The sequence below is a fragment of the Colletotrichum abscissum genome, assembly GCF_030869225.1.
Source record: "Colletotrichum abscissum strain IMI 504890 chromosome Unknown Scaffold_143.1, whole genome shotgun sequence".
Taxonomy (NCBI): domain Eukaryota; kingdom Fungi; phylum Ascomycota; class Sordariomycetes; order Glomerellales; family Glomerellaceae; genus Colletotrichum; species Colletotrichum abscissum.
Window position 1 is genome coordinate 1 of NW_026850036.1, and position 11547 is coordinate 11547.

The following is an 11547-nucleotide window of genomic DNA, read 5'->3' on the forward strand; positions in this document are numbered from 1 at the left end:
TGACGAGTGACAGGAACGGATTGATCGCCTCGCCGCTTCGGGTGCCGCTGCGTTAGCAGTGCTGATTTTGTCCGATAGGTAGTAGCCATCGATATCTGCCCACACATCTGGCCCGACGAAAGCCAGAAAACACCAAGGCTCCTCTCGGGCGTCAAAATTACCGACATGCAGACGCTCCAAACCGCCATCCGCGCCCTGCACACAAAGTACCGCATCCCCCACGTCGTAATCACCTCCGTCTCCCTCGCCTCGCCCGACCACCCGCCCTCCCACCTCTCCGTCGTCGGCTCCAGCATGTCGCCCTCCACCGGCGAGCCGCGCCTCTTCAAGATTGTCTTCCCCGCCATCGACGCCTACTTCTCCGGCACGGGCGACATGTTTGCCGCCCTCATGACGGTGCGCATGCGCGAGGCCGTCATCGCCGCCAGCGCCTACAGCGAGGACCAGGAGCAGCTCAAGGACCGCGAATCCTGGCTCAGCGGCGACGAGGTCGACGCGCTGGACCTGCCCCTCGCCAAGGCGGCGGAGATGGTGCTGGCGAGCATGCACGAGGTCCTCACGCAGACGGCGCGCGGGATGCAGGAGGTCGTCGCGGCCGCTGGCGGGGACGCCTTGGCGGAGACGGAGGAAGGGAGGACGAAGCTTCACCTGCTCAAGAGCAAGAGCGCCGAGCTGAAGCTCGTGAGGAACCTTGCGAGCTTGCGGGAGCCGACTGTGGAGTTGAGAGCGAGACGGTTGTAGAGGGTGCTCCCCTTGGACGATAGGGGTCAGAGAGTCAGGGGTTTGGAGGGGACCGGAGGGGGGGGGGGGGGCGTGGTTCGAAATCTTTACGACGGGGAAGAGAGAGAGAAAGACCTATAGAGGCGTGTTTGGTTTTGAAAAGGCGCTTTTGTGTGGTGTTCCTTTGCTGGTTCATAGATTTGAAAGTAAGCGTGCTTGGGTAGATAAATGTCACCTGCATGTAGAGACGGCCTGTGGATCAGGACTAGAAAAAGGCACATCGTGGTGGTCGTAGCATTTGTCATTATTCGTCCATTTCCAGTTCTATAAGAAATCCATAACTTTTGTATCGTTCCCATGGTGATGTGATGGCATCGGTTGGTTCATCCCCGTGAGCTCAATCTCTTGTAAGCCATAGCGCGAGGCCTCCCTATCGAATCTACCAAACGCTACCGTATCTACTGCGCAAGAGAAACGCCGGTGCTGCCGAACCCGCCAGCGCCGCGCACGCTCTCCTCGAGCTCGGCGACCTCAACGACCTCGGGGGTGAAGATGCGCTCAATGATGAGCTGGGCGATGCGGTCGCCCTCAGCGACCTCAAAATCGGTGTCGGCGTGGTTGAAGAGGAGGACCTTGACCTGGCCGCGGTAGTCGGCGTCGATGACGCCGGCGCCGGTGTCGATGAAGTTCTTGGAGGCGAGGCCAGAGCGGGGAGCAACGCGGCCGTCTATAGTGTACGAGAAAGTGTGGTCAGTACATCGCCATAACTACAAGTGCCAAGAAGGGGGAAGCTCTTGAGGAGCTAGCTGTCAACAGGAGAGGTCTCAACACATACAGGTGCCAGCGGGGACAGAGATGGCAATGTCGGTGTCGACCATGGCCTTGCCGCGGGCCGGGATGGTGGTGACCTTTGCTGCGTAGAGGTCGTAGCCGGCGGCGAACAAGCTGCCGCGGGTCGGCAGGCGAGCCTTGTCGGAGAGCTTCTTGATCTGAAGAGGTGGGCAGGGCTCCATGGCGGCGGGGACGGGGGCGTCGTTGGAGGAGGTCTTGACTCGCTTGGCGGGAGGATCGGACTGCTGCTGTTGTGCGGCGACGGGTTCAGAAGAGGTCATTTTGGGTTGAGAGAAACGTTAGGGGATGTAAAGACTACAGAGTAGAGTTTACCTTTTCGCCGTTTGAATTCTGGACTAGAGCAAAGTGGGGAGTCGAATGCTGAGCGAGAGTCTACTCCTTTGAATCGACAAGCTAGGTGCCTGCTCTGCTGGGGCTTTCCACTGCTGGGTTGTCAGTGGACACTCTCTCACCGTCTGGACTCTAGCGGTGTCGCGCGAGACGCGTCAGGACGCGGCAGAGCAATTGGCCAATCAGAACCAGAGATGCCAATTGCCCATTTACATATCAAGTACTCCGTACTATGAAGAGGTCGTCATCCGACTTAAGGTAGCATGCAAGGGCATAAGCTACCTCATGGCATGGCAGAGTTCATTCATCTTGCGACGATCTCTCTCAGGAGAATCAGATAGCCTCAGAGTTGCCTTGTGAACCCCTCCTGAAAGAAAGGCTTGAAATCTCAAAAGTCTGTCGATTCTCCATACTGATTTCTTGCATTGACGAGGGCGGAAGGAGATGCTTCAGACGCATGCTTCGTACGCCAAGGTGCCAACCTGGACACCAACTTTTTTTTTTTCCGTTTTACCCAGACCCGGAGGCAAGTGTAGAGTTAATCGCATACACTGTGACGCACTATCGAAAACGAGCGCGCACTGTGAACATCGGAGCCTCATTTGTACACTGCAATGGCCCTAGTGAGCCTATGAGAACTGCGTGCCCTGAGTCAAGAGACTCAACGCTTAACAACAGGAGCTTTTCTCTGACATTGCAAGGCCCAGGGTAGACATGCTATCGTGAAAATTTCATTTGATTGCCTGGTTGGCCATCTCCACACGGGGGATCTGCGCCGACTGCGTCGCAGTCACGCTCGCACGGATGTGCGGCAGATCAAGCCCTGCTAGTCGTCCAGCTCTCTTCCAAAATCAATGAGCTTGAGCCTAGTCGCGTCCCTAGGATGGAACTGCGCGACCTTGGACCTGACGAGGAATCGCGCCGCTGCTGTTTCCTTTGAGAGCTTAACGTACGCCGCAGTGCTATCGCCAGCTGCTTCAGCATGTTGATTCAGAAGCTGTTCTGTAAGATCGCGCATCTCGCGACCAGCAGCCGCTGCCTCGTCCGTATTGCCTTTTCCGCGGCCGGCATCCTCTTGGGATAAACCCCAAACTTCCTCGAGGCGTCGTTGTCGTTTATCATCGTCCACATTGGATTTGACTTTGACAGGTCGGCCCTGGGCGTTGAAACCAGCACCGAGTTGATCCGAATCAATTTCCATCATGTCGCCCACGACAGGTCCGCCGAGGTCTTCCGCAGCTAGTTGACCTCCCAGGTGACCGTCAATGAAGTTTCTCAAAGCTTTGAGTAGCTTGGTTGTCTCCTTGTCGTAACGCTTCTTCTTTTGCCTCAGTTCGTCCAGTCTTTTCTTGGCTGCCTGTTCAGGCGTCAATTCCATCCTAGATTCGGCCTCGTCTTTGAGAAACAGAACTCGCTTCTCCAAACTCTGCTGGAGGGTTTTCTGGTCAGACAAATTCGCCTGCTCAACTTCGAGCCTGCGTTTGGTCTGATCGAAAGTGGCTCCTTGACTCGTCAGATAGTCTTGGGACTCAACAACGGTCTGATGAGTCGTTCGCAGGGCAAGTAGCGCGGGTAGAACGGATTCCGAGAAAGGTACGAAGGGAGGCGTGCTGGCAACTTGCTCGAAAGCGCCTCTCATGACTTCATAAGGTTCTTTTCCTGGTCCAGGAACATTCTGGCTTGAGTTGGCATTTCGTTGAAGCTGTTCACGTATTAACTTATAGAACTCAACGAGCATAAATTAGGATGCATACTGCGGCAAGCTCTTCCCGGTATTGCTCAATCTTCTCTTGGAGTTCTCGCAAGCTCTGATCCAGGCTCAAGGTGTACCTATCGCTGACGGGACGGGGTGTTTCGTCCATGCTGTGCTGAAAGCGGTCGCTCAAAGTGAGAGGCTGCTGTGTGTTGTTGTATGTCCCTGATACAGGCCAAACAATCCGGTATTTTGGCGACACGGTGCAAATATCAGATAGAATGGCGCACGCTACCTCGAGAGGGCTTCCCGGAGGAAACGAAACACTTCAAGCAACGGTAGCACGCGCAGGTCTTCAATCCGTCCTAAGCTCACGGCCCGTCGGAGCAATGGGCACGTCCAATGGTGTCGAGCGTCTGATTCGATCCTTGTCAGAATAATTAAGGCGACTTCGGGCGCTAGATCGTCTCTGCTTGTTTCATACGAGGTGTCACTGTGTGTCGGGTGCTATCAAGATTTCCGGGGGCGCAGACAGTCCGCGACTTGCACAGATGATGGCTCTGTCTTGGCTGTCAAGCAGTCTGGCGCGCTGTCAATCGCGATTCCTGACTCGGTGATCTGGATTAAAGAAGGAATTGTTTTAGTCGCCGGTAGGGCTGTGGCTGCTCATAACGATGACACTGACAGCGACGAGGAAACTTGTTGAAAAGCAATCGATGCCTATCTCTCTCACATTGGCGAGACGTGTCGTGACGCTGTGCCGGTTCGCTTTGTGTACTCTGTAATACCCCGTACGGAGTATGGTGTGCAGGAGGTGTGTTGGTGCCGATGGGAGCATCCCCTTGCATTGGAAACAATGCAGAGCACCGCGTTGGAGGCAGGGTCGGTCGCAAGGCGCAAGGCGCAGCTTCCATTTCCCTCCCGCACCTTTTTCCTTTGGTCAATTAGTCTGCGGGAGATGTGCGGAGGAAATGCACACGAAATAGCAAACACTGTGCGGTTCGCTGCATGGATCTGCCCAATGAAACATCCAATCCCCAGCATAGGCACGTAGGTGGGAAGGCACACAGGTATCCGTACGGCATAAGAGTACCAGAAGGACCAGCTGGTTGCGCACCTCACGCTGCGGAAGGTACGTTAGGCACCTCCGGAGCGGGGGCCACCTTCTCCCCCATGTTGCTTAATCTGCCGGAAAGGTATCGTCTCTCACTGTGTGGGTACCTCTCTTTTTCTGGTGCAGAGTGGAGACTTGTCGAGGCCAGGCCGCAAATGAGCAAAGGCACTGGCTGCGTCAATGTAGAGGCCGTGCATCGAATTCAGACACTGTACTGGCCCTTGCCCCCAGGCGGGCACCGATGGGCTCCTGGCATTGGCGCCGCGCTGGCACTTGCGCTGCTTGTTCTGAGGAGAAAGCGTGAGAATATCTTGCCTTCCCATCCCGTTTCTCAAACCTCTTCGAGACATCCGGAGCCCCCTTCCAACCCATCTGTTTGCCCTGCACGGTTTTCTCTCCCCATCTCTTTTAATCACCGACTCGCCTCTTCGTCTCTCTCCTCGTTTGTCGAAAGCTTTTGGTGGGTTGTGTTTTTCCAACGGCGCAGCGCATCGGTCCCCCACAGTTTCGCTTCCCTCTCACGTGTCGCCTCCAAAAGCTATCCAGGTCCGACTACTCTGGCTTGACCGTCGGCGCGTTGCCATCATCGTTTCGTTGCTTAACAGCTCGACAAGCTTCAAGGAGACAAGGAACCTCACGCAAGGAAACATCAAAGCTCTGCTTGCAGACTTGACACCACGTCGCGATACATCGCAGCTTGGACTGTTCGGAAGAAAGGTTTGAGCTTCTGCATCCGAATCGCCTCCCAGATACAACCTTTGTCAATCATCAGCTCCTTCCCTCCCACCTTCTTTACCTCTTTTCCATCATCCACCTTCTTCCTGCCCGCCCGCTGCCTCATCGCCCAGCCTCGCCTTCCCTCCGCTTGACCTGAGTATCTTTGCGATTCTCACGATTTCGGAAGTCACCTCGAACCTGATAGGATAGGAGTCATCCTGAACCCACATCCCGATCTTTCAACTTCACGATCTTTGCCTACCCTACGACCTTTATCCTGCACGATCAAAGCCACTTCACCGAAGAGACATTCTCTGAACCCGATCCCGACTACGCCACTACACCAGCCCGTTTTCCTTTGAAAACCGTTGTGGTGTAGATAGTCGAATACAAACAAGCTCTTCTTGAACATACACGGAATTGCGAAAACTTGTGTGAGACATTAACAACTAGCCCATCATGTCCGCGTCGCCCACCCAACCCGCCAACTCGGCCAAGCGCCCCCTCGAGGAGACCTCGTCCCCTTCGCGTAGCAACGACCAGCCCGACGCGAAGCGCCCAGCCTTGGACAAAATACTGAAGAGTGATGAGGAGGTTGAGATGGCGCAGCCACTCGACGCAACTACCATCCCATCCACGGATGTGAACGGTGCCGACAAGACCAATGGCGCTGATACAAAGTCTGAGGCTGGCGACGAAGGCGCCGAAGGTTCCGAGACGAAGCCTATCCAGAGCTCCGTTGCCGGCTCCGTTCCCGCGACCTCCACGCCCTCGGCAAGTCACGATGAGAGAGATTGGATTCACATTCGCGCTGTCATTTCCAGCCCGGAAGCTGCCACCGTCATTGGAAAGGGTGGAGAAAATGTATCAAACATTCGCAAGATGTCGGGTGCCAAGTGCACCGTTAGCGATTACCAAAAGGGGGCCGTTGAGCGCATCTTGACTGTTAGCGGCGTTGTCGATGCTGCTGCAAAGGTTTGTAACTGAATCGCTCTTGCCCAGAGGGGTCGTAGCTAACCCAGTCGAATAGGCCTTCGGTCTCATCATTCGGACTCTCAACAATGAGCCTCTGGCCGAGCCATCCAGTGCCCAGTCAAAGACGTACCCTCTGCGCCTGCTCATCCCTCACATCTTGATCGGTTCCATCATCGGAAAGGGCGGCGCTCGTATCCGCGAGATCCAGGAGGCTTCCGGTGCAAGGCTTAACGCGTCCGACTCCTGCCTGCCTCTGTCGACCGAGCGTTCGCTGGTGGTTATGGGTGTTGCTGACGCGGTTCACATCGCTACATACTACGTCGGCAGCACCCTGCTAGAGCAGCTGAATGACCGGTTCGGTGGACCTGCTGCTTCCGCATATGCGACAAGGAGTGGTGGCCCCGCTGGCGTTGTCCCTGGCGGCATGCAAGTTGTCCCATACAGCCCGCAGCCAACCACTGGCAACTACGGTAACCGCGATAACTACAACCGCAGACACGACGCTCGCGCCCAACATCACGGCCTGCCAGCTGCTCCGTACGGCGCGCAGCCCTACCCTCACCAGGCAGCCCAGCCCAACCCGGCCATGCCCATTCACTACGGTGCGGCGCAGGCTGGCGGCTATGGCGCCGCTGCTCCTATGCAACCCCACGCAGGTGCTGCCATGCCTCAACCTCACGGCGCTCACCCAGCTCAGCCCGTTCACGGAGGAGCCATGCCAGGCGCGCCTCTGACCCAGCAGATCTACATCCCCAATGATATGGTTGGAGCCATCATCGGAAAGGGCGGGCAAAAGATCAACGAAATACGCCAGATCAGCGGTAGTGTGATTAAGATCAACGAGCCGCAAGACAACAGCAACGAACGCCTGGTCACAATCACGGGCACAGAGGAGTGCAACAGGATGGCGCTTTACATGCTCTACTCTCGTCTTGGTAAGCAGATTGAGGCCAAGGTCAGCAGGGTCGAGCAAAGTGCTAACAAGTACAACAGAATCGGAAAAACACCGGATCTAGCGTTGACGACGTTCATGACTTTTACTGACTATCAAATTTTAGTTCGGCAAACCAAAATTTCGGGCGGAATGGCACAGTTTCTTTTCTTTTGCGAAACATCATCGCCGTGTTTGGGGGATATCGGATTGGTCTCTAGCGACATCTACGCCGCGAGACCCCGGCTACATCTGGAAAGGGGGACTGGTCTCGATCAGCTTCGGCAGATCAAAGGTGCTTTTAGAGGAGGTACTACTTTTAATAGTGCACTACTCTCTTTTACTTCATCCATTCTCCAGCACATCTTGACTTCCTGCCCACTCTCATCACTATCACCGTCGCGCGCCCCATCGGTCGCCGCCCTGTTCGGCCCTGCTTGTCGTCCTATCACCCTCACTCACACAGCCCTGACGGTTATGACAGCCTTGACGCCTAGAATATCGTGACCCGTTCCCCAACATCGTCCTGATCAACTCTACCACATACATTCGTGCACTCTGCCCTACTACATTCTCTCTACCTGCCGTATGACACGCGCGCATATCTCGTCTTGTTGAGGAGCAGATCAATTCTTTTCCTTGCCCGCGCCTTGGCGCAGGAGACGAGGTCACCGTGGACACTGATAGTTTGGCCTCGTGAGAATGAGATTGCTAATCGATTCCCAATAGGCATCGGACGAAGGCGGCAGTGACGAAGTTTGCTGGCTGGGGCTGAGACGCATCCACAACTCGGAATTCATGAGATGGACGTAGGAGACGGTAAGTGTTGACATTCAATTTGCACGTGCTGATGACGTGCAGCAATCCTGCCTCGGATCAGAAGTAAGCCGCACAAGTTTGCACAAAGGATATCGTGTTGATAGACGGTGGTTGGGGCACAAAAGTATATTACACATCTCGTCTCATCGTAATCCCATCATAAAGGTACAGTACGTAATCGTAGTCATCCCATCCTCGTAGCTTTCTTCTTCCAAGGAACAAACTTTCACATGGAACTAGCATCCAGTATATTCGGTGCTCAGATTTGCTTCAGATTTACGTGATACTATTCATCGTCAGTCAGTGATGCAGGCAAGTAAAAAGATATCGACGGCCTCGACAACAACATACCATGGAAATGTCCTTGCGGCCTGATCTCAGCAAGTGAATGTTATCAGATATGGCTGTAAACAAACTCAGTCAGCTTTCTTGCTAGAGCCTACGTGGGAAAACCCCCCTCAGCAGGGGGTAAATGTTGACCAAACTTACGTCCAGCCTTGGCTTTGGCGTCGAGGTGAGCCTGCTTACTATCCCATCCCAACAAGAGCGTCACAGCAGGGCCCTTCTCCCCGTCCCCGCCTCCGGAGGCGGCGTCCACGGCAAGGGGCGTCGAGATCTCGCCGTACGCGTGCCCGTGATACCCGGCGACGCTCGCCCGCCCCTCCACCAACGCTTTGGCAAACACGGCCGTCTGGCCCGCGAAGTCGGGTTCTACGCCGTACGCTACAAAGACCTCTGTGCACGGCGCGCGGAGGACAACGGACGGCGGGTCCTGGTTCGCGGAGAGAAGGGGGACCTTGTAGAAGACGGGCGAGGAGGCGGCGACGACGGCTTTGAGGGAGGCGAACCAGGGCATGTAGGCCTCGGACGAGGCAAAGGCGGAGAAGGCGTCCGGGGAGGCCCACTCGATGACCAGGACTGTTTTGGATGGGTCCTCGAGCTGGGTGCCCGTGTAGAGGGCGTTTACGCCGGGGACGGATTTGAGGGTCGAGGTTACGTCGGACCAGGCTGCGGGCGGTTGGGAGGGGGGCGAGGTGTCGTGGTTTTTGAAGGTGAAGGTTATGAATTCTGTAACTGGGGCGGAGGAGGCCATTGTTTTTGATCCGGTTGACTTTGGAGAATGTAGAATGGTTGGGATGATTGATGGAGGTGGAAGAGGGGTGAGGTGTGTGAGATAGTTGTGTGAGATAGGTATCAGGTCCTCGAAGACACTTCGGATATGTAAGTGTTTCCCCGGGGTTGGGTGGGACTTTATATCTTGGACAGTTATGATGCTATTCACGACTTTGGGTTTCCTGCAATCAACAAGTGATTGACTTCGTCACGTAGTACGAGCACCTTCTACAAGGTTCTACATTCGAGGCGGGACGTTGCACTTCCATCCGGCCGCATCGGGACGTATAGGTCACGTGGTGTGGTGCGGTTCTACTCCGCACCGCAGGGCGAAGCTTCTGGTGACACAAGTCTCTAGGTTTGCGAATGTCGCAAGCCACATTGCGGCATGTCTTCTGCCGGTTCCTCAAGCCCGGTAGGTGTGCATGTTCTCTACCAAGGGATTAACAGGAGCCGGGAAAGACAGGCCCACGGGCTTTAATCGGATTGCTGAAGAAAAAGAGCGGGAGTTGAAATGACGGACGGGACAGCCATGCATCGGGCTCCGCACCAGTAGAGGCCGGCCGGATCCACTCCCGCTCGCTCCAGTTCCACGGAACCTCCGCCCAGCGACGGCGGTGATGAAGTTCGGGCGCGTGACCAACCTAGATGATCCTGAGCGGCACTTGCTCCCATGTGCATTCTTCGTGCAGATGATGACATCAAAACATGCGAATGGGAAAAACACCCCAAATCTGATCATAGCTTGACGCTAGTAATAGCGCACCTTCTTGTGGGCAGGGCATTCCAACGGTTGAGACCCGGCTCAGAAGTTGTCTGGCCTTGAAACCACGAAAGGGTGAGGCACAGGAATGCCACCATTCCGACGATTGCTTCTCCTCATCGGCAGTGGGCTGGCTGGCTTGCGCTTTCCTCACATGGGGGCGGGAGAAAGTATCGTGCTTGCCCAGACGCGTCCAGGTTTGCCGAATGCCCTCTTTCGGGCATCGCAAGTTGACTTAGGGCTGAGGTGAAATCAATAAAAGGCTTTTTGGAGTGGCTTTTGATGTCGCAACCAGTTTCTTAACCTGCAGGAAGCTTACAAGGTTGACTCGTGTTGACCACGATGCTACACCCTTCCTCACCGTCACTCGGTAGTCACTGAATGACAAGCAACGTTGTGCGAGAGCCCCAGCATCGTGGCACCACTACACGCATGCGAAGCTTGCTCGCTAGCACCGCCTGCATTGTCGCGGGAAAAGAACGACAGGCAGTCCTTGACCACACTAACTGGAATGCATAAAGGCGGTCTTGTGACACCAGATCTCGCAGTGAGCGCTATCGCTGTGCCACTTGACTGCACGTAGCCGAAAAACCAGTGGTCCGTCCTCGGCCGTATTCGAGCTGCTAGGCACGCTGACTGCATCGTAGAGTTGCAGAGAAAAAGCAAACTCGTCAACGGCTGTCGAGCGTGCTACAAGAACCACAACCTAGCATGCGTTTTCAAGGTCTAGGTGTCTTTGAAAATGGCCTCAGTTAGATATGTGCGAGCCCACCTACGCAGAGACTATTTCTGTCGCTGTCGAATTTGCTGCCATTGGCCCATGACGTCGCTTGAATGTAGTGGCAGGTCAAGGGGCTTCTCAGGTTCAGATGTCCTGCCAGTCAATGCCTCCATGACTTGGGTTCCACGGTTTGCGACTCGTTGTGGATGGGTCTTGCTTGCTGGGTCGTTAGCTAATTGACTATGGGTAATAGAGTTTGGTGTTGAAACTCTGACAAGGGACGCAAGCGATGGGGACCTTGCTGACGGCCGACCCGATGCGTCGGACGAGTCGTTTCTTGGGTCCAAAATTGGGTTGTGGCAGTGGTGAATGCAGAACATCGGATTATGCAGAGACGGGGCGGAAGACTGCAAGCTGGAAGTCATTGCGAGGGCTGAGGTTCGTAATCGAGCCATCATATGAGATGTCTTCGAAGAGATGGTGTTTTCGCAAAGCTACGAGATAGCCGAGTTGAACTTCACAGCGCCCATCGGCTTCTGTCCGAGGTCTAGATTGGAGCAGCTGGTTTAAAGTGGAGGACGTTGGGTTAACCATTGCGCGAAGCTGAGGCCCAGTCCGCCCCTCCGTGCTGCATTCAAGCTGCCCCAGGTCCACGATGTCCTCACATTCCGCAAACAAGGGTGTGAGTCGTCATCGGCGTGGAAATGGAAATGTCTCCAGACTCCAAGTGGCAGGGGTAGAAAAGCAATTGCCAGCGGGGAGACTGTCTGGTGTTCCGTGATTGCGACATCTCAAATCC

The 11547-nt window shown here is 55.2% G+C and overlaps 4 protein-coding genes across 4 annotated transcripts; 2 read left to right on the plus strand and 2 right to left on the minus strand.

The window, feature by feature from the left end:
- Positions 1–165: 165 nt before the first annotated feature.
- CABS01_16748 (pyridoxal kinase) lies at positions 166–741 on the plus strand (the record flags this gene model as incomplete). Its single annotated transcript, XM_060550078.1, has 1 exon — positions 166–741. One exon carries the CDS (start codon positions 166–168, stop codon positions 739–741), a length of 576 nt encoding a protein of 191 aa, XP_060403615.1.
- Positions 742–2728: 1987 nt separating this feature from the next.
- CABS01_16749 (uncharacterized protein) lies at positions 2729–3764 on the minus strand (the record flags this gene model as incomplete). The annotated part of the gene is made up of 2 exons (XM_060550079.1): positions 2729–3604; positions 3657–3764. 2 exons carry the CDS (start codon positions 3762–3764, stop codon positions 2729–2731), a joined length of 984 nt encoding a protein of 327 aa, XP_060403616.1.
- A 2121-nt stretch (positions 3765–5885) lies between these two features.
- Positions 5886–7417, plus strand: CABS01_16750 (KH domain-containing protein; the record flags this gene model as incomplete). Its single annotated transcript, XM_060550080.1, has 3 exons — positions 5886–6401; positions 6457–7336; positions 7395–7417. The coding sequence occupies 3 exons, from the start codon at positions 5886–5888 to the stop codon at positions 7415–7417; spliced, it is 1419 nt and encodes a 472-aa protein (XP_060403617.1).
- A 993-nt stretch (positions 7418–8410) lies between these two features.
- Positions 8411–9244, minus strand: CABS01_16751 (uncharacterized protein; the record flags this gene model as incomplete). The annotated part of the gene is made up of 3 exons (XM_060550081.1): positions 8411–8437; positions 8503–8555; positions 8641–9244. The coding sequence occupies 3 exons, from the start codon at positions 9242–9244 to the stop codon at positions 8411–8413; spliced, it is 684 nt and encodes a 227-aa protein (XP_060403618.1).
- Between the last annotated feature and the right edge of the window lie 2303 nt (positions 9245–11547).